The sequence below is a fragment of the Fringilla coelebs genome (assembly GCF_963513975.1).
Source record: "Fringilla coelebs genome assembly, chromosome: 1".
Lineage (NCBI taxonomy): Eukaryota > Metazoa > Chordata > Aves > Passeriformes > Fringillidae > Fringilla > Fringilla coelebs.
This window is the reverse complement of record NC_140028.1, coordinates 128436073-128459432: the sequence shown is the minus strand read 5'-3', so window position 1 is coordinate 128459432 and position 23360 is coordinate 128436073. Positions and strand designations below refer to the sequence as shown.

Sequence of the window (23360 nt, the reverse complement as noted above, 5' to 3'; positions counted from 1 at the left end):
TGCTAAAAATTGCCAGAACCAAGGGGCTTCAAATAAAATTCAGCCATGACAGACAATGACGTAAAAATCTACTGGCAAAAATGTTTTTGCCTAACTCCAGCCAGCAAAACATTTGATTTCAGTCCTCAAATGTGAGGGGTGGTGTATTGGATGGTGTATTCTGTAAATATGAAATTCTTACCCAATTTAAAGTCATTTTAAGTTGTTGTCTCATTAATGCAATTTAAGTAGTAGTAAATTTCATAGCTCTACAATGTGTTGTGCTACAAATACTGGGTTAAATTTTAGTTAATACTCATTAAAGGAAAAGTTACAATTAGCCAAGTGGACATACTTGCTCATTAATTCATGTGTACTGCCATGTGCTCTATCAGATGCTTTCTAAAACAGTCCTGATGGCTTCTACTCTTACCTCCCATGGAATTGTTTTTTTTTCTTCTATGTGTTTTATTTTTGCCCCTCTTTGGATTTTTATATTTCTGCTTTATGTGCTGACAGTATTTTAGCTGTGACTCCCGGATTTTTTCCTCTGTAGCTCATCGTACATTTCTTTACCACAAGGTTGGAAATAGGAAAACGGGGAAAAATGAGGGATTGGGCAATTTGTTCATTTGTTTTCCTATGCAAGCAAAATTTGTTGTCTCAGATGCAAAACTGGAATGGGAGGATGATATCATTTGCCAAAGGAATGAATGCTCAATGCTTTCCTTAAGTAGTGAGAAATAAATTGAGCATGCAGTTAATACTGCAGAGTGCAGACTGGGAATATCTTTGGAGGGAAGAGTCAGGGGATGTCCTCGTCCCCCATGCTGGAGCATCACGTACTCTTGGTGTAATCCAGAGCATTCCACAGGCAAGACACATGCCTTTCAGAAGTACTTTATGAAACCATGCAGATGATTCAAGCCTAGTTGGGTTGGTTTGGCAGTATCCAGAGATGGAATGAATTCCAGGAACAACATGGAAATCACATTGACTCTCCCTTGGTTTAGTTGGGAGAATTTTAAGCAGTGGTTCACATTGCTTTTCTCAGCTACTGCTGGTTTGTGTTTAGGTGGGGGTCACAAAAACAAAAATAGTATCTCACAGTTATTGATGATCTGACTCCACACGTGCTCAATCCTGTATTGATTTCTGCAATGCACAGGGCTGGCCTTGTATGTGAACATTCCCTCCTGTACCATTGATTGGTAGAGTAGCACCAACCATGTTTCTCAATATTTGTGTCTTTTTCAGAAAGTGCTTTTATGTTCTTTATGTGTTTTTTCCTTGAACATACAAATAAAAATCTGCACTACCCATTAATTATGAGGATTATTTGTACTACTCATCATCTTTGCCCCTGATGTTGTTTCTGTTTCATGGTGGTCTGATCTAAGCTTTCTAAGTCAGAATGACCTGAAGAAGTATCTGAAACTTTGCAGCAACATATCTGGTCCTGTGAGGCAAATGAGAACTCAGAGTTTGCAGTAGATGGGCTAGCAAATAATGGTCTGAACTTTATACCCCTTCTTTCAGCAGGGCCTATTAGCATGTGTACAGCACTGGTCTTCTATCACATCTCATAGCTTTATAGGGTTAGAGCTGATCTGCAGAGACAAAATTCACAAGGAAAAGAAATCATCAGTGTACCTAAGGGACTTGAGGGTATTACCAACCATTTCCTTTCTTCTGGAACTGAAGAGGGGTTATTAAAGTTGGTTGAGGTATCTGGATCTCAGCCTCAAACATCCATCATTTCAGGAGAGGAGGGGTGGAGGAGGAAGACAGCTAAAGATATTTGTTTCGTGCAAATAAACCAAATTGAATGTTACTTTCTGATTTGGAGGACTTTGCATTTTTGCTGTAAAGAATTCTGCTTTACTACACACAATCTAATCATAACAGAAACAAAATATTACTGCATTGACAGTCTTGATCTATTATGGATTATTTCCTGATCTTCTAATTTCCTCTTTGTCAGCTATGTCTTTTCCAAATGTCTCAAAAGGGCAGTGAGAAGTACAGATCTGACACTTAGAAGCAACTACATTCAGTGTATTTTTTTAGCAGGAGGGCACATATGAAGTAGCTTTTTTTTGAGGAAGCAGTAACCATTTAAGAGTTCTTTCAAGCAGTCAGATCAACTTTTAGCATAATCACAAAAATATTTCAGCAGTATATGACTTTCAATAGCTGCAGCTATTTCTGTCCTTTTCCTAAAATGCTATGCAGTCAGATTTACTTGGTTAGTTCCATCTTTTTTACCAAACTGTAAGGTTTTTTGTGGGAAAGGGGATTTGTGTTTTCTATTTTAATTTCAAGAAAAGATGTCCATGCTTGGAAAATATTGGTGGATTGGGTACAGAAATCAGCTACTCAGCTGCACCACAAAATGTTTCATTCTCCCCTAGCTTTTTTGTAGTGGCTTCCATACACTGCCATTAAGTTATGTGTTTGACCACTCTTCATTGCTTATCCTGGTGTGGTCTTTCTCTTTTCAACTAAATGGATGGAGTCATAAATGCATATCTTAGAATTAGATGCATTGAGGTAAGTGAAAGGCTATATTTAGTGGCTGATACTGGCCAGAGTTGCCTTATTTTTTTCCTGATCTGGTTTCTTTGTTGTTGTCTGCTCTTTCAAAATCAACATAAATTCCTTCAGATGTGCCTTTTGCTCCAGCAGCCTGCCTTCTGAAGGTGCTGGACACCCAAATCCACAAGACTTGTGTGTGGAACAGGCTGAGGTAAAAGCCTGAATGACTAATATCCTCCTTTTCCTCTTGTCCTTGAGTTTCCTCCTCTGTGGCGGCCAGACTAGAGCTCAGTCCCTCCAGAGCTTCTAAAGAAAAGAAATACTACAAGAAGTTTAGCAAAGTCCAGAAAGTATGACTGGAATACTTTAAAAATTAAGAAAATTTTCTCTTATATTTGTGCTTGTCCACAAAAACTTCCTCACCTTGTAAGCACTAAGTTTCAAGCAAGGATTCAGTTCTTCAGAGATGTACAAGAAATGAAAGACCCAGAACTCTCTCTAAGCTTCACAAACTTTCCTAAGTAAAATCAGTCCAAAAATCCAGCATGTCCAGTTCCAAAGCTGACTTACCTAATTCCTCAGTTTCTAGTGAGAGAGGGTACCTGTGATCAGTCCTTAAAGGGCTGTAAATGTCAGAGAAGACATGCGGTTCTGAGCTGACTGCAAATTTTCCCAAAAAAAACCACAAACCCCTTCTTTGGAAGAGAAAGTTTTTTCCAGCCTGAGTTTCCCCATAACCCTATGATCCTAAACATGAATCAGATTCCTCCTTTTTTCATAGCAGTTCACTGGTAAATGGGCCTCTGACTGTCTGCCTGTGAAGATACTGAGACAGCTGTCATAGTGGGAATACTTCAGCACCCAGGCTCCCAAATTTGTTGCCGACTTTTGTAACACATACCCAAATGTTGTCAATCATACCAAGGGGGGCTTCTTCAGAGATAAAGGTGCTGTTTTCTTTTCATTTCAGTTTTGTTTCCTGCTGTGCATCATTGGTAGGATGATCTTGGTGGAGCTGTGTAAAGCTCTGATGTGCCTTTTCTCTGGGACGCTCTGTTGCTCTTACATTTGTGTCGATGTGGTTATCTGCACACTGTAATAATTAATGCAGATGCATATTTGTGCCATTTTGAATTACATTTTGGGAGAAGTTCTAATTCTAACTGTATGACTGGGGGAGAAGAAGAGTTTCAGCTACAACTTGTGATAGAAGGACATACTTACTCTGTTCCTGTTTCAAAACTTCTGTCCTCTGCCATGTTTCTGTTTAGAATGTGGAAATACAGAGCACAATTTGTGCCATGAAGATGTCAGTAAGCGAGAGCCCACGTCTTGTCTCTTAGGCTTTGGTTTTGGATTCTTCTCTCTGTCCTCAGCTGATACCAGTTGTGGTTTTTTCCTCCTCCCATTGGAGGCTACACCACTTCCAGCCTTTGTTAATTAAAAATATCTATCATTTGGCCTAAGATTAGTGCCCCAATACTTGTGGAGAGACTGTGTGTGAGTCAGTAGGAATTACACATCTGAAGGCTAAGTGTAGTACTTGGAAAATGGGTTTTGGTGTCTTAGGTGAGAGGAGAGCCCTGCACGCAGCAGATTTGTAGAGGGGTACAAAGAGGACCCCATGTACAAAGGACAGGGTCTCCTATCTCTGGCCAAAGACATTTAAACTGGGAAGGACAGAACAGTCAGTGAAAATGTGAAAATGTATATTCTGGCTCGGGTGCCACAGTATCTTAGCCAGTTCCGAAATCACCAGTCCTGCTTTACTGCTGAAATGCCCCAGCTGTTAGCACGGAATCTACTAGCATCTGCACTTCAAAACCAAGTATGCCATGTTTTCTACATAGCCCTTCACCTTTCAGTCCTAAAATCTCTTCAACCTGACTTATTTCCACAAAACTCAAATCATTATATTTTTCATAACAAGAGTGGGGGAAGAAAACCTTCTTCCAGGCAAGGTCAGAGAGCAAATAAACATCGTTATTTAGACTAAAGGGATGTCGCGAAGTTGCGTACCTTCCCTTGGGTTTTAACTGTATCTTTACAAACCCTTTGTAAGCTGATTTTTCCATAATGACTTGGATCTCTTGCTGGCTTGTACAGAACCCTGAAGAGCGACACACCCATCAAGGCCAATTTGTATAACAAAATAATTGTAGCCATGTCAGTCTGTGAAATGACTGCTATTACAAAAGGTGGGTGTAGTTCCCCTATTAGTAGTTAACATTCTGAATTATTTGAGAACTGTGTTTATACATACAAAGTCTGCTAGCAACAGAATGCTCCTTTGCTTAGAGCAAGGCTTAACACAGATTGTCTTCCTCATTTGAAACTGAGATTTCAATTATGAATCAAATAATTAGAAAGTGACAACTTTGCTTGTCTTGCATAGAAAATTTCAGGCGGTTCTCACATCTAAGCCTTTTTTTGTAGGGGGTTAGATATCATACACTTAAATGATACACTGTCACTACTAGCACTAGCATTGTGCTCTTTGCAAGTGTGAAAATAGAGATTTGTAATGAACCTGTACTTAAAGACGCTGTTTCTCTTCCTTAAGTTCCACAGTCCTCCTTTCAGACCAAATAGAAAGAATATGTTGGCTACTTGATACAGTGAGCGTTCAATTTTTTTTTTTTAAGTTTCTTTATTTCACTGATAACTTGCTTTATACCTTTCTGAATTACTGGCATCTAATATGCAATTCAGAGAAAGCCTAACTTTTGATTTTGCCGAGTTAGACATGCAATATTTTTAAACTTTAGCTAGCTAAGGGGAAAAAAAAAAAAAACCCTCAGTAAAAAACTATATTTCTTAGGAGAAAATTATAGTGATATTGATGGTTTGCCAAAACCTCAAGCAGTGACAAAATCCACAGTGTCCTGAAAGAGATGCCTTTGCAAAACCATTCCTTTGCAGATGGCTTAGATTATTGATACTTACAAACACATGACATTATTCGTTCAACTGAGAATTTTGAAAATCTCTGTTGATAAAAAAATGCAGATTTGCCACACTATCCCAAAATTGCAGAGAAAAAAAGTCACCAAATGCTGCAATTGTTCCTGGGGTTGTTTTATAGTTTAGAAGTTGTTGATTTGGTTACATTTCAACATAACCTAGTGTAAAAAGGAAGGAAGGGAAAAAAGAACACAATTTTCCTTTGTTGATATGAACATTACATTTTAAATATTTTTTGTATATTTGAAACTCCCATTGCTAAAAGGCTTTTCGGTGAACAAGGAATGCAGGATCAAATGTGAAATCAATAAGTCACTGAGATACTTCCACCAAATTTTTTTCCATAAAGGATGTAAAATACCATGCAATTCCCTAGCTGCACAGCAAATGATGGATAAACAGCCATAGGCATGACTTTTCTGTTTGGGTTATGTAACTGTTCTCAGTGCAAACTACTTGCAATGAAGAGTACATTTGGTCCAAATTCAAGAAAATTATTTCACCTCATGATTTTTGTCTCTGTGGGAGCTCTATGTGAGGAGTGAAGCCTCTTTTTGTGTTACCTGGCACAAAATATAAAACAGTTACTCTTCTAAATTGCTGCAAAAGGCCCCAGAAACCAAGAAATCCATCATTACAGCCCAGGATAAAACTGTCCACGGCCTTAAGTCTAAAATCAACAGTTTTCCGCCCTCTGCCCCCATGGCTGAATGACTGACAAGTGCTTCCTTAAAAAGAACTTTTGTATATGGACAACATTGATTTAATGATGATTAACACTCCTGGCTTCCCACAAAGGGAAAGCAGAAGCACGTGCCACGTGGCTGAGATACTGATATTATCCTTAGAAGATGTTTCCCATGGGGCAAAGAGAAAGAAAAGTTAAAGTACATTTATTTTAGCATAAAATGACAAGCAAATGTCCTAAATACAAGAAGCAATATGCTTTTAACAATTTGTCATATTGGAGAGATCAGAGTGTTTGCATTATCTCTACGACAAAATGTGCCAGAGTGCTTTAGGACCTGTGATTAAATCATTTGATTGCTCTTATAACACTGTTCAGTAGTTAAGAAAAATATCAATCCCACTTCAGTTCCATATTGTTCATGAACATATCCTAAATCACCAGTCATTTCACGGGGGGAAAAAATGTGCTTAACATTTACTATCTCATGTTTACATCTATTGGTCTATTAAATAAATTTACCAAGCCAAATTTGGACTGGAGTTGTGCAGAACTACTAGCATGAGTTTTCTGGGATAAATCCATTCTTCCTGGAAGGATAAGGATGCATTATGAAATGTCCCACCACTGGTGTGTGTGAATGACCCAGGGATGCTGGTTTTTGAGCAAAAGGTGGTCCTCTGATACTCCAGAGTCAGCAATTGCAGATGGTGTAACTATGCTGATTTAGTGTTACTAAGGCTTTCACCCTGAGACTGGAAAACACTTATCTCAATCCTTCCTCCTTTACAAGACTACTTATGGAAAAAAATTTTAGAAACCAAGCAGCATAGCCTTGCAGGTAACAAAAACAGGATGTGAAATTTCAGAAAACTAAGGTTTGTTTGGAGAAAGGGGAATTAAAAATTGTATATAATGGGTTTCATTTATTCCTCTGCAATCTTAGCTGCTTCCTAATGCTCGATGGGTGCAGAATCAGGCTACTGATACTAGAATGAGGGTGTAAATTACTCTACAGTAATTTACTGTAGGAGAAAGGAACAGTGTGAAAACAACTAATGTTTCCACCCTCATTCTTACATACAGACTTGCCTGCGGTATCTTCTGTGTTTCCCCTAGATAGCTGTTTATTTGTGCCTCTCAGTCTCTCACTCTCCACATTTATGTTCAATGTTAAATTAATTTTTAATTATTTCCAATTACATAGTGACACTGCTTATAAAAGGTACATCAGTGGAAGTGATGGATTTGGGCAAATATAAAAGCCTATTAGTCTTCATATGACTGACATCATCTATCTGGACTTGTGCAGAGCATTTCACCTTGTTGTGCCCAACATCCGTGTCTCTGAAGTGGAGAGACGGATTTGATGGATGGAACATCAGTGAATAAGGAATTGGCTGGATGGTTGCACTCAAAGAGTTATGGTCAATGGCTCAGTGTCCAAGGGGTGACCAGTGACAGATGGTGTCCCCAGGTGTCAGGGTTGGGACAGCGCTGTTTAACATCTTTGTCAGACACATGGACAGTGGGGTTAAAGCACCCCCAGCGTGTTCACTGACCACACCCAGCTGTGTGGCTCAGCTGGCACACTGGAGGGAAGGGATGCCATCCAGAGGGACTGTCATGGGCTTGAGAGGTGGGCGATGTGAGTCTCATGAAGTTCAACAAGGCCAAGTGCAAGGTCCTGCACCTGGGGAGAGGCAATAAGCACAAATACAGGCTGGACAGAGAAGGGATTGAGAGCAGCCCTGAGGGGAAGGACTTGGGGGGTTCGTTGATGAGAAACTCAACACGAGCTGGCAGTGGGGTCTCCATCCATGGAGATAGTCAAAACCAGCCACACACAGCCAACAACAATCTGCTCCAGCTGATCCTGCTCTGACCAAGGGGTTGGACTAGACAATCTCTAGATGTACCTCCCAACACTGGCAATTCAGTGAGTCTGTCTCTGACATCTCACACTTGTTTTCCCTTCCCTGTCTGATATTGATGTAGAAGTCTGCTGTTGAGTCTGTCTCTAAGTCTATGGAGTCTTCCCAGGACCATCTGAACATGAGGGTGTCCTTCTTTCCTCACAGAATGAAGGTCATTTGCTTTCAGAAGGCCTGAATTAAAAAATTGCTTGTTTAGGAAAGCACTTACCAATTTGCTTGGCTGTAAGCAGGCTTTTGAGTCATTAAAATAATGGAGAACTTAGAAGAATTAATTACAATTAAGTTCATGGACTTCTGAGAAAAGATGGACTTACTAAGTTCTTTCCTCGTCTGGGGCTTTAAAGTGTTCTTGGTTCAATATGTTTGATCTTCTGACTGTGCCTTGGTTCTCATGGCCTTTGTATTTCTTGTGGGGGTTTGGACTCAGTGCTGCACTTGAGAATTACCTGTGACTCTCTTAAAAGCAGCTGTGACTACTACACCCAACTTCACAGGCTGGGTTGTAGATAATTGTTCTTGCAGCATCTGTACTGGTTTCTAATTCATATGTGGCTTCACTTAGTTTGGTTGATCAGACCCATTGGTTTGAGGAACTGCTGCCATAGAAACCACAAAACCATCCCCAGAGCATGAGAATAACTTGTTTTTCTATTCCTGTTCTCCAGATCTGGAATTTGCTACCTCTGTGGGCTCTCTAAAGTCCAACTCTGGTATTTCCAGGACTTGCCATCAAGTGATTACCTGTTGTGCTATCACTGTGAGGAGGAGAGTCCCGGACACCAAAATCCCAGCCTCAGCTCAGTCTTTGGGAGATCTACTTCTGCATAGTGATAGATGGGAACACCTCTGGATAGGGACTCTTACACCTCACTCCTGAGGCCTGGCCCTGGTTCCAGCAGGAAGGAGATTCTGCCTGGAGAAGTGTGCAGCATTAAGAAGTTTAAGTCTTGAGACAAATGTCTGGGGCACTTCATGAGCATGGGGCTGACTGCCAAGATTACACCTGTGTTCTATATCAGATAATATCAGAGAGATAATATGCAGAAGTAATTCAGGAAGAGTGACAAATTCCTGGATTTGTCCCTCACAGCCAGGTTCCCCAGGTAATTGCTAGTAAATAGAAGTGGCTTCACCTTCAGAGACACTTTAGGACTTGGCTAACTGCAGCACTTCCAGAAGGCTTTGGTTTGCATGATGTTTTGAGTATGGGCCTCTCTAGGTCTGATTTCATTTGCAGTGCTTAAAATAAGATGCTTATCTGGCATTTCTAACCATTGCACCAAGTAAATTATTCAGGTAATGCTATTGTTTGCTCAATTCTAGAGGCCTTCATCAGACTGAGATGCCTTAGTAGGGATTTTGTTACAAACCCATCATAATAAAGTAGTCTCTGTGCCACAAAACTTGCAGCAATACCTAGCAGTGTTGGCAGGCAGTGTCACCATGACCCTACATGTCGAGCAGCTCCGGTCCAGAAGCCTTTGGCTAATGCTGAGCTGAAACCAGTGAGCCCTGCTGCATGCAGGCTGCATGCCAGACTGCCATGCTCAAGCTGACACTTACCATCTGCTCCAAATTGTGGCCAGCCTGTGGAATGAGCGGGGACGGCAGAAGGTCTCTGCGCTCCACCCAGAGACACATGCCCTCAGGCTCCAGGTCTGAAAGGGTGGTGTACACCCATCACTTCAAGCTTGCCAATAATTCAATCAAAACTGTTAAGAGTGCTGGTGAATAACTGTAGAGTATCATGACCTAAATAAAATAGACGAACCAAGGAAGTGCTTGCTTCTCCAACATGCAAGCACATGGACATTAGTTGTTTGGCCCTGAGATCTGATAAGCAGCCAGGTCCTAATCAGAGAAAACAAACATATTTGGGTACTTAGCATCTAAGAAGTAGGGGGGAAAGAAAACTTTATTTTGATGTGCTGTTGTTATGAAATTACTCCTTATTTCTCCAGGCCTTAATCATCTCATCATTAGTCTAACAAAGACAGTATGATGCTCAGCAAAGACTGTATTCTCAGGCTTGCATGTGTGTGCAGTAATTCAGGGTTACTGAATTGACTCCTTGCTGCAGTCACGGATAAAGGCACACAGGATCTCCCCGTATTAAATTTGAGAAGTGTCAGGATTATCTGCATTTGCAATGCAGCAATCAGTTTTGCTGTTTTTCCAAGTCACCATGACCCTGCTGAATTAATAATAACAGCAAATGCACTTTGCAGAAGGGCTGAAGCGTAGATTCCCATTTGCAAAGGCAGCTTGGTAACTTTTCTCCTGATTATTTTTCTCCTGTAGTTACATGGGCTGAACCTGCAGTTACAGAGATGAAAGCAGAAAGCTCCAGCTTTCTGCTCTATTTAAAATGAAGTCATAAGGCTGGATATTGCCTTTCTGCAGACTTGGGCAGAGTGTCTGATTCGACTGCAATGCTCAGATGTCAGCACTGAGGTTAGATGCCAGAGTTACCTACCCTGTAAACTCAGCTAAGAAAGGCTGCATTTCCTGACATACTCTTTTCCTTATTTTTAAGGACTTAGTACTTTTTCAATAAAAATAAATTTAATTTGTGGCTACATTTCAGCTCCATTGGTTTGATGGTATAAGTGGAGCAATACCAGCTTTGGATTTAGAGCAGTCGTGTGGCTGAGTCTCTCTGTACAGCTTTCATGTGGTCTGGTGAGACATTCTTAGAATCCCCAAACATTTTTGAAGATCCTAAACTGGAGACATTCACAATTCTTCCCTCCCTTTCTACCATTAATCCTTCATGTTTTAACAAGCACTGAAGTTAATACAGCCTACACTCTTTCCTGTCACACTGGGCCCCCTCCCTCCTTTCTTTCTCTTGAATAAAGCAATCTGTTCTTTCCCCTCCATACTCTTGTAAATCAAAGGGGTAGATGTCGACACACACCATAACCAAGTATAAACTTCCTTTTTTTAATTAAACAGATTTCTGACATTTGGTTTGAAGAAGTGTTTGTTTGGTTTTATTTATTTATTTTTTAATATGTGAAGGATGTCAACTGCTTTTATTTTATTTTTAGTAGAGACGAATCTTGTATGGTACCGCAAATACTCTCCAGCACAAAACCTTTCAGATGTTGTTTCATAGTTTAATAGGAAGACAGTTGGAGGGGAGCAGAAGTCTTGGAATTTGAAGCTTTTAGAATTAAGAGGTTACCTCTTTGGTACAGGTTTTTGTGCACATAAATCATGTTTTAACTTCCTTTTCAAATTTAATTTCAAAACCAGCTGAAATTCTGTTCCTATTCTCTCTGCTGTTTTCTTATTACTACTAATTATACTTGGACAGTTATATGAAACACAGAAATATCCAAACTCACAATAGCAGGTACTAAAAATAAACAGGACTCTGGGAGGGAGCACAGGCTCTATTTCAGTGTACAATACCAGGTATCTCAGTAGCCAGAGCAAAGTCACCTGAAGTTGCCTCTTTCAAGATATCTTGCACCTTTTGTGGTGCAAAAACAGAGAAATGTCCCTAAACCAGAGAAAGTGCTCAGATCCGATACTGCTCCCTTCCATGGTTATTCTCAGTCCATGACTGGTCATGAAAAAAGGGCTTTATTTAATAATTCAGTTTCTATTATATTTCCAGATGATGGTTTTAATCCACATTTGCAGTTGAAGTATATCTTCCCTGTGGTGTAGGGGACCAGATATATGTGTGTATAGCAATGGAGGAGTGAAAAGGTCTCCTGATTGCCTGGTCAGAAGAAGGTTGGGCAGCTCTCAGAGGGACTGTGAGTGCTTAGAAACTGTAAATGCTGCTCTTGATGAGCAGGACTGAGAACAAAAGGTTACGAGTAAGTTGCATGTGTACTTCTGGCCTTCCTCTTTATTTATTCCTCGGGAGTGCAGACATATGTGATCAGTGGTTCAGCCCCTGTTCCTCAGTTCCTATGCATGAAGTACTATGAGTACAGCACCTGTTCATGGTTCTAGCTAAGGAGCACTACCACAGCTTTCTCTCTCTACTCTCAGTCCCTCAAGCACAGAAAAGGATCTGCCACTTCAGCTGAGCTGTGTCTGGGGTGTATCAGGCACAGAATCACCAGCCAGGCAAGGGAGGAGATTGTCCTGCTCTGCTCTGGGGCAGCCTCACCTTGAATAATGTGTGCACATTTTGGGTGTCACAATATAAAAAGGACATTAAACTATTAAGACTGTCCAAAGGAAGACCACAAGGATGCTGAAGGGCCCTGAGGGGAAGCCATGTGAGGAGCAGCTGAGGTCACTAGGTCTGTTCAGCCCGGAGAAGATTGAGGCGAGACCTCATTGCAGTTACAACTTCCTAATGAGGGGATAGAGGAGGGACAGGTACTGATCTCTTCTCTGTGATAACCAGTGACAGAACTCAGGAAAATGGCATAAAGGTTCATCAGGAGGGATTTATGTTGGATATCAGGAGAAGATTTTTCACTCAGAGAGTGGTTCAGCACTGGAACAAGCTTCCCCAGGAAAGTGCTACAGCACCAAGCCTGACAGAGTTCAAGAAGTGTTTGGACAAGGCTCTCAGCACATGGTGATTCTTAATGGGTCCTGTGCAGGAGTTGGACTCGATGATCCTGATGGGTCCCTTCCAGCTCAGCATATTCTATGATTCTATGAACTCAGATGCAGTTGATTTCATTGCCCGCAGTTGTCTGTGTCGGTGACCCACGGCAGCATGCCACTGATGGTAGTGCTTTTTCACGTGCACTACATGCACATGCATGTGCTCAGCTAGAAAATCCACCCAGGAGCTTCCTGAGAGCCTGCTGCAATATAACCTGGTCTTCTGGAGCCTAGAAATCCCTGTGAACTCCTCGGATTGCTTCTTCCCACTGACAAAGTATTGTTTTGAGATACATCTGGTGTCAGGCATAGGCATATGGCACCAGCATGGCAATGCTGGCTCCGGGGGTGGTTTCCTGCAGAAGAGTTCTGGCTGAAGGCAGTAGTCGCTGCCTATTGAGAGTTATTATTATTTAGCACCCAGGTCTTTGTGAACTTGTTTGACTGGTGGCTGGGCAGAGTGCCATCGGAGCGTATGGACATGAGCAGAGACAGCTGAGTCTCCAGGGCCTTGCACACATCACATGTGGGTACTGAGGTCAGGCTTCTCAGCAGGGAGAAGCTAAATGACTGTCTGTCCCAAGCACGTGTACCTGTGGTTGACGGGATATGCCATCATTAATCCAAATCTGGGCTGTATTAAGCTCCTAAAATAAAAAACAGCTTTGCCAGCCACTTGAAGAGGGCTGGGGGCCTGTTTGGATCAGTGCATTAGTGGGGAAGGAGGGAGGGCAGGCACAGGGAGGCAGAGCAGGACTGATGAACAAAAGGTTACGGTGTGGAGCCGTGCTCCACAGTGCTCCTCCCCACGGGCTGAGATGACCGGACCCCCCCACCAAGGAGAGGCAAAGGGTGCTGCCTTCCTTCCCCCGGCTGCAGACCCCTCCAAGCCTGGACAGTGCTTCTGTTTGTGAGGCCCAGCCCGCTCTTTGCTGTAACAAGAGCACGGACATCTCATGTTTTGTTTCTTAATTATGTTTTCAGCGCAGTTCTTGCAGCAGCTGGGAAGAGAATCTTTAGCATTTGAGAAGCAGGATCGCCTGCCTGTCTGCCAGGCAAAATCCCCAGGTTTAGCAGCCTGAGCTGTCTCTTATGCTTGGGTAGTGCTCCCACATGGAACTGACTCGGGTTTCCCCCTATGGCCCTTGGAGATCTGCCTGGCTCCACAGAGAGGCAGAGCATGCACGGGGGGGAGGCAGCAGTACCAGTATTGTGGCCCCACTAAAAGTACAACATCTGAGTGGAAGATCACAGTGCCAGAAGCACCAGAAATACTTTAGTAAGGCCACTGAGAAAACTAAGGAGAGACAGAAAAAGTAAAATCCAGTAGGCTGTATTTGCATAGAGGGAGAAAACACCTGAGCATTAGGCTGAAGTAAATACTGAAATGATTGCACAGTGCAATTCAGAAGAATGCAGATGACCAGACACTGCGATTCTGCCTGTCTCTTGTGGGTCCTGACAGTTGGTTAGACTGATGCTTTGTGGCATCCATAAAAAGATAATGCTGGGAATCTCCTAGCCTTAAATGCTGCTTTTCTGCTGTGAATACTAATCTCCCTGTGGAATTCCTTCTGACATGATTCCTCCTACATTTATTTATGTGCTGTTGCCATATGCTGTGAAACTAGCTGCTTCTGTCCTCTGCAACAGGTAACTAAGCACCTACAGTATAAAATATCCCTAGCTGAAAAACTGGGAAGCTTCACCATTGCTCTTGGAAAGTGCCATGAGATTTCCCTAGAAGGGTGTGGCAGAAGTGCAACCGAGGATATGCAGTTATTTTAAAAACCTGACCATGTGCTGGTTCCTCCCCCTTTGAAGTCAGTGGCAAAGCTGTTTCAGAGGAGCAAGACTACTTGAACAGGCAAACAAGAGGCAGCCTGGGGGCAGAAGAGGCTTACAGGGAATGGTTTCTGCTGCTGTCCTTGAGCACAGAGCTGTTCAGACAGACTGGAGACCTGTCAGCCACTCTCTCCCATTAAGACTAAGAAATGAATGCTTTTCAAGTTGTTAAATGAATGGGCTTAATCTTACAGCCCTTACTCATCTGAGCACTGCCATTAATTTTAAGAAAATAATCACTGTATTAAGTGCTATGGAATGGAGTCCTTAAATTGTTAAATTCTAATATTTGACAGAATTTTTTATTGGATAGAAAAATAATACTGACATAATTAAAAAGATGTGAACATTTCACCTTTTGAAGCCTGCAAGCTGCTTTGGAGGGAGATGTAAAACTAGAAGCCGTGCAGCGAGCTCAAGCCCGTGTCATGTCTGTAGGTTATTTTTGAACTTTATGAAAAACACACTTTAGCAGTTTATATCCTGACCATTCAACTGTATTCTGGCATCCTAAATGCAAAAACATGCTAACCATGAAAGCAGAACTTTTAAAAATACACTGTCCACTTGGCTTCTTTGCCCTGCTTCAGAGTCTCCCAAGTTTGTTTGGGACAAACTTGGGAACTTTGTTGTGGAATGACTGTTTGAATTGGGGTTTCTTAAAATACATGTGGAGCCTTGTAGCTGCTGTGGGGTGTACCCAGTGGTGGAGCTGTACTATTTTAAAATCATCTGGCTATTTCACTTCATGTAAGAATATCTGTCAGCTTAGTTATAAGGAATGAGAGGGGTTGATTAAAACAACTCACGAAGCCATTAAACAAAGAGATAAAATGTAGAACATGTGCTCTAGGGTCGTTTTAATTATAACGTGGGGGGAATCTGTGGAAACTGGATGGCAGCTGCAGTGTAGCTGAGTCTTAAACCCCTCTTAACAGCACCAACATCCTGTTCCTTAGGGGTGGAGTTTCTTTTCTGTAGAGCTAGGTCCTTTGGAAATGGTGTTTGGAAGCTACCTCTCATTGCTATGACTGACCATAATGGAATTGCTGTGCTCAAGCACTTAGATACCGACTTAAATTGGCATTTATGTACATTATTTATCTAGTCATTAGGTGCTAGATTATATAACAAAAGAGAAATGTATGCAGAAGTGTTAGTCAAGAGGGGAAAGTATAAAGATGTCAAGAGAAAAGCCAGAACGATCCAGAGAGAGTGGAGAAGAAAAAAGGTAATGGCAGCTTTTTTCATTGTCTTGATTATCTTATTAGGTCAAAAAACCCAGTAATGAATATACTGCTGAATGCTCTAAGTATGCCTATTTAGTTAACTTAGTATATAATATGGCTTTAAACAATTGATATCAGGCAGCCACATGAATTCTGCAAAAACTGTTTAAACTCACCATTTTACTTTAATCTTAATAACCTAGTTATAGACATCAAGAGTTATCATACTTAATTCTAGCCCTATCAGAAGGGGTTTCAAGTCTCTCATGAGTTCAATTCAGTCTCTAGCCACTAGAAATCATCATGAGGAGCAGTAGGAAAAGGAAGCAACACATCTGCCCGTGTCAAAGGTTTTACAATCCCATCCACTTCTCCCAGAGACAGGACCATTACCTAGGTAGACACTGGGTCTAGTTCAGCTTGGCAGCTCCAGTGCTCCTAATTCAGCAAAGTTTACTGAAATGTCTGCCATGCTTTTTATGCAAATCAAATAAGGTAATTTAGTCATTGAGTAAAGTGTGTTCCCACATAGGAGTACCAACACTTGACAATATCCAGTCATTAAAATATAAAAAAAATATTTGTATAAAATAAAGGCATAACATCCAGGACCAATTATATAAAAATGGGAAATATTTAAGAAGAGCATGGAAGACTTGAAGGCTACTGCTTCTTGCTCTTGGCTGTAGCTTGTTAGTGCATGAAGGTCTGGGGACTGTTCCCTTGAGGACTTCAGCTGTTGTGTTATTTTAAAGACATTGAAAAGTGGTAGTTGGGATAGATAACAGTCTCTATACTGACTTGTGGGGCACTCTACCAGGGAGCCAGGGTACCCATCACACCAGTCTGGCTCCTAAGCATCCCCAGCTAAAGAAAATACACAAAGATAACTCAGCTGCTGTTAGGATGGAAAAACTCAGGAGGAAAAACTCAGTTCTGCTTAAACAGTGTAGTTCCCTTTGTTGTTAGAAGACCTTGGTAGCAGAGGAATCAGTCATTGATCCAACAATGAGACACAGCTTGTCAGCTGATGCTCTCAAAACAGCACACCTTGAGGTGGACTTTTGAGGGTTTTTTTCACAGGTTTGTCTCAAGCTGCCTGAGTTAAAACTTAGAGGAGAAAGAGGGGAAGAGTTCTCCCTGATGGGATGTCATGGACCAGGATGCCATTCTCTGTTTAGCTGGCATCTGGTTAGTTGAAGTTCTCACTTCTGGAGAAGAAATTAAGCACTTTAACATCACTGTCATGGAGAGGTTATCTCAGGTTATTAGGATCATGCTCAGACTCATCCTATATTTTCCATGGGACCAATGGGACAACACATTTTAGGGTCAAAGTTGGTTCTTTGCATGTGTCCTGTTGCTTTAGTAGAATTACTAGTGTGCAAAGAGTATGAATAAAGTTCATACAGTGATTCCTAAAATGCAAGATGCTAATTACAGTATGCTTCACTAGGGAGAGAACTGAAGGTAGCTGACCATGTAACCCCTCTCTTCTCTACCTCTTTTCCTCCAGTCCTCCGTGATGTCAGTCTGTTTTGCCCGCTTTCACCCAAACCTGGTCGTCGGCGGAACATACTCTGGCCAGATTGTGCTGTGGGATAACCGCAGCCACAGGCGCACTCCAGTTCAGAGAACTCCCCTGTCGGCTGCTGCTCACACGGTAAGGATACAAATCACCTCCTCTTTCCTTAGAGGAGATGGTCAGCAGGGAAAGGCAGCTGCCTAGTTGTGTCTACAATGCTAGTTGCCACACAGATGAAAACAGAACAAGGGAAAAAAGTAGATCTGAGACATGAACAACCACCTCTTGTAAGTGTTTGATCATGACACGCTGTACAATCAAGTCAGGATATTATTCTCCTTTCCAAGGATGAAGGCAGGATTGAGTACAACACTTGAATGAGGCACCTATGTGCCAGCACACTGGCACTGTAATCCTTGTCCCCATTGTCTGTAAAGAGAGCCAGACCGCTGTGGAGGCTGTATGTCTCTCAGTCCGACATGGCAGGCAACTGGAGTCATTATTGTTGTTTTGGTGCACACAAACTTCTCCTTTGAACCAGATTAGGCACCTATGAGGGTCTCATAGTGGATTCCTAAAAGCAGACACTGGTGACCTCAGAAAAAGTGGGGCAATCTGCTTCTGTTTTGTAATAGAGCAATGCATAAATCCCTGCCGTGGTCTTCTGCTCCAGACAGGGCCACAGGGCAGAGTTTGCGCACTGAGGGAGAGTTTGTTTCAATGGAATGATGCAGGAGAGCCTTTTGCTGACACACACAGGTACTTACAGATAATTATTGATGGTGGCAATGCGCTCTAGTGATGTCTGGGAGATAAATGGGCAGAGCAGTCACACAAAATGCCTGAGAAAGAGGAGACTTCATCTGTGATACAAGGATGATACATGTCTGTGATAAGAGAGTCTCTTACACTGCAAAGTACTCATCTTGTGCTGGAGGAAGAAACAAGCGTGGGTTGCCTGCTAAAGTGTCCTCACTCTGCTATGGCACTGACATCCAGCCATCCTGCACACACACCTTGTGCATTCTCCTCCTCCAGAGTCTGGGCATGGGCAGACTCTTCAGGAGAGATGGAAGGTGGAGTAGCTCATCCTGGGAGGGAGCTTAGGGCAAGTCCTGAGTGGAAAGTAGAAAGGAGGAGAAAAATGCAAAAAGTATGATATAAGGGTGCAGAAAACCACAAATTTTCTGTAACATAAGGAACTGAACTCAAAAAGCACTCTGAGAGATCAGATAATAATCTTGTTCTAGCAGATTGAAGGTTCAGACAAAGTGATAGTACTTTTGCAGCTCCAGCTTTTACAATTCTGTGATTCTAATGTTTGGAATTTGCAGATCAAGGTTCAGCTTTCAGTTGACTGTGACAACATAATCCCTGGAGTTAAAAGACAACTCCAGAAGCCATGCCATGTGAATTACTGCTGAAGATTCAGTATGGGGCCAGTATTATGATTGCAAATCTCTTATATTAAAAATTACAGGTGTGCACAGACATGCTTAGTGGGCCAGGCAATACAAATATTGTTCCCTAAATTTCCACTATCATGAATGTTGATGTAATTATCTAATGATCTGTGCCATGGGTTGAAACTTCAACATTGCTTTTCATTTCCCTAATGTTTTTGCTCATTTTGTTGCCAGTAATGTTGTTCAATCTGCATGAAAAGAAACAGTCTCTCCTGGAAGTGCAATTTAGAGATGTAGCAGACCAGAAAACTAGTGGCAAGAATCTGACTGTCACTGCAAATTGAACAACTGGGACTCAAAATCTAGTGGAAAAGCAAAGATTAATGGGAAGTAATTTGTTTACACTCAAAAATCATTTAAGGCAAAATTGTACCTCCTGGAATTATATATTAAAACAGTTTTATTATTGCAGCAGAACAATATGTAATGTTTTCCTTTTGAATAATATAAATAAATTACTTTCAGTCATGGATGGGCACTTTATGTGCTGTCATTGATTGGTATAAGTAAGTGTTTACACAGTCTAACATGATGAAGTATGATGTTTTAAGGAGTGCTCAGATTTTACAATGAGAGTTGCTTACTTTATATTCATACATAGGAATTATTTACATAAACTGTAAATGAGGTCTTGGTTGCAAAAGGCTGGCTTGAATCCTTGCTGCCAAGAAAACAAAATTAAATTAAGACAATGCTCCATTAGCAGTGTTACTTTTTGTACTGCTAGATACGTGAGCTGAATAGTCTTCTTTTAATTTGAACGCATGCTGTATGTGAAAAAAGGATTTTTCTCTTTTCTTTCTCTTGCTTTGTTTATTTGAAACAGATAGATCATGTTGTTTTCCCTGACTTAAACCTTCCTGAAATTTAGTATCACTGATTACTGCCTGGATTCACCAGGAAAGAGAACTCTACCCACAGCTTACTCACTAATTTCCTTTCACACCCACCACACATCTGCACTTGGGACAACAGGAAATTTTAATTAAGACAAAACCTTTTTGCATGATGATTTCATTTCCAAGATAAATAAAAGCAAGCTGGCAGCAACCCTTTGAAAGGAAGGAGCCTGTTTAGACTTTCTGTTACATACAGTTGGTTGTCTTTTTCATCTGCTTTCCTTACATCTTTTCATTTCTGCCATGAGTTTTATTGTGCATGAAATTGATGGCTGGTAGCCCTGATTAAAGCCAGGCCTGACACACTGAGATGCTGCTGGATAGACATGGCTCACTCTTTCTCCCCCACAAAATATTTTAGATATTCCACTGCTTGCTGTAGCTTCTTCTCACCCACTCTGTCTGTTTGGTCAACTGGAGGTCAAAAGCCCATGAAAAACTAGGTCAATGCTTATTTCACACATCAGTATGCAGTAATCATGTTTAGCACTGGGGTCATTTGCTTACACTAAGCAGCAAGAAGGTCCATGATGTGAGGGTAATGGTGTGGGACACATGTGAGGGACCAGTTGGGGTGCATTTGATGATCTGAGAGAAACCAGGTGCCTGACAATCTTGAGAGAAAGAAAAAAAATGGACCTCGTGACTTACTAGTGTGTACAGGTTGCCTCCAATCACGAGGTACTATTTCAGCAGCATCCATCTCAGTGTGGGCACAAACACTGTTTGTACAGGTGCTGCACCTTTTGCTCTTGGAGAGGGGACATTTACTGGCCCCCCTCAGGTATCTGACCTGAGAGTGAGCCAGAGCTCTTGAGGATTTCTGCCATTCCCCACTGACTGGGTAGGTGACCTGCAGCTGGATCTTGACGTAAGTGGCAGTTCTGCCATTCCTTTCAGCGGGACCAAATGCTGCATTCCTAACACTACATGGAGTTGGCTTAGAAGCTCCCTAGGGATCTCTTGCAAATTGGTCCTACTTTTCCTTAATTAAGCAAAGTATTAGAGAAAAATTGGGTTTTTGTCTGGAGATGCAGGTCTTCTATTTATTGGTAAACACAGCAGAAAAATTAAATTTTTCTTTGCTTGACTTTTATATATTTCTAACCCTTAATTTAGCAGTACCACTTGTACTGGTCAAAGGAAATTAAATCTTATTGTTCAGTCTGACTGCTTTTTCACTCTGGAGATTGCTGAAATTGACCCATCCCTCATATGTCGCCATCAGATACCAGATGACATTTCAGGCTCAAAGTGTTACCAGGTTCCTTGGAAAAGGAATAGGCCAAGTTTCATTATGCATACTAACTGGAATTCAGCCTCCATGGAATGACTGCACCGTGGTGAACCAGGTGTAACACCCTAAATCTAGTCACTCCCCACTTATAATGACAGATTTTAAAAGGTGTATTGGCCAATGCTGAAGAACATTGATGGGCTTGTTCATCTCCTTCAACTGGAGTACATTTGCAAATATTTAGCATGCAAGCCAAATTCTGACAGAGTTCAAGTTTTATGCAGCTGTTTTCTTGAATAAAGTTTTCATTTTTATTCCGTTTGGACAGTTTTCCTCTTTCTGCTGGTTATTTTCAGTGTCAAAAGCCATCAGTAGAATGATACATGTCCCTGTGGGTGAAATCTCATCCACATAATTCTGTATTTTCACAGCATTACTCAGCTGGGCTGTTTTATTATGAGGAAAATGAAACTTTGAAAACATTTCCACCTCCATAACATACTTCTTAAAATTTAAATGAAAAAGAAACACAAAAACCCAACCAAAACAATTCCTATCTGGCAAAAGCTGAGTCTTATATTTTCCAGGCATTGTGTGAATACTTAATCATTCTTTAAAATCACATATGAGACATTAGAAATTTGTTTGTGAAAATGTAAGCATGGCTCTCTGACTTTGTGTTCTGTGTTTTCAGCATCCTGTGTATTGTGTGAATGTAGTTGGAACACAGAATGCACACAATCTTATTACTGTCTCTACGGATGGCAAAATGTGCTCCTGGAGCCTGGACATGCTCTCAACTCCACAGGTGGGTTTGTTTTCACCAGCGTGGGGGGGAAAAGTGTCTTTGGTAGAGCAGGATACCTGCCTAGTAGAACATAGCTCCTAAAAGCCAAAATTTCACATCCTATACAAACTAAAACCAATGGATGCACTTGAAAAGAGTACAGCTTGCTTCCAGCAGTCTCTGCTAAGAGCCAAACCCCATTTCCTTTACCACAAATCATATAATTATTGTAATACGTTAATACATAGGTCAGTTTCAAATGAAAATGAAATAGTCCATTTTAAAGCATGGTAATTACAGAAGTCGCCTGTGGTATAAATTGCACTTATTCTACAGCATTGTTTAACAAATATGGACTAGATTGCACTGCTGCTGAACACACCCTAGGCACTGCAGGTTTCCAAGGCACAGTCAGAAACTCAGAAACTTATTTTGCTGGCAGCCTTCAGTAGCCAAAGGAACAAACAATGCAAATCAAAAGTTTTAGAACTAATTCTCCCCCACTGGAATGTTTGCTACTATTGTCTGTTCCCCCCCTCCTCTCCTTTGTATCAGAAATGAAAGGAAACACAGGAAAATTGCCCAAACCACTAGTGATTATAATAATGGAAACGAAACAAAGAATCCAATGCTGAAAAAGGTGTACAGAAAGCATCTTTTTAAGTGTTATCTTCTGAAGAAGTACATTTTCTATTCCAACACATCACTCATTTTTATACACAATTTCTTAGAAAAAAATTAATATAATTTTTACTGAGCATCATGGGATCTGATCTTGTTTCAAAATGCTGCATAGAAACTCCCTATAATGATTCCATTAATCATGCACTAATGTGCAATTACTATTGAATTATTTGCTTTTCAGTGTTGACACAAGAGGTGGGACTCCTCTATGCTAACCCCAGCCATCTAAAAGTTGATGTGTCAAGTCTAAGTTAGAAATTCAAGTTTTCTGTACTGCTGAGGTAGAGAGAGGCTGGTACTTCTGGAGGGTGACTTATCCCATCCAAGTGTGAAAAGCCATTTCAGATACCCACCCTGGGGCATGGAACTGTCCTATCTTAGGGTGGAGGAGGATTCTGGAAGTCATCACATCTACTCCTCTACTCAAAGTGAGACCAACGTCAAATTTTGGCCACATTGCTCGTGTAAGGCAACAGTGTGGGGCTGGTAGGTGTGCCCCAGGATTGTAAGAAACCAATACTCTTCTGCAGTAGAAATGGAGGCATCTAAAATGGCCCAGGCGTCTACGTGCAGACACCCTAATTCCTTCCACAGTTTCTCCCCTAAACATTAAGAAGATAAATCCCACCCTGCATATTCATTTAGTGGAATACTAAAGTCTGAAGCACAGATCTGTGAACATCTGAGTTCCAGGATCTCATCACTCAAATGGAATTTCCCTGCTCCAAATCTGGCTCTCAGCAAGGATGGGGACACACCCCACATTACACTGAAGCCTGGCACATGGCTCATGGTGATCTAGAAACGAGAGGCACAGGACTTGACGTCAAGCTGCATGCCATAGCTTTCAGCTGGGAGGAGTAAAGTGTTGCTGATGTGTGTCAGTCTGAAACTTTCCAAAGACACAGCTCCAGAGCACTCGTGTACAGTCATGGTGTGGGCGCTGGGAGCAGAGTGTCCACCACAGTCTATGGCCATGTGTCTGCAGAGACACT

At 41.5% G+C, this 23360-nt stretch overlaps 1 protein-coding gene across 1 annotated transcript in view; it reads left to right on the top strand.

The window, feature by feature from the left end:
- DYNC1I1 (dynein cytoplasmic 1 intermediate chain 1) overlaps window positions 1-23360 on the top strand; it is a 185174-nt gene that overhangs the window by 120002 nt on the left and 41812 nt on the right. The window contains exons 11-12 of the mRNA XM_084215717.1: window positions 17284-17430; window positions 21589-21702. Coding sequence (XP_084071843.1) covers window positions 17284-17430; window positions 21589-21702 — 261 coding nt within the window. The remainder of the gene's footprint in view (window positions 1-17283; window positions 17431-21588; window positions 21703-23360) is intronic.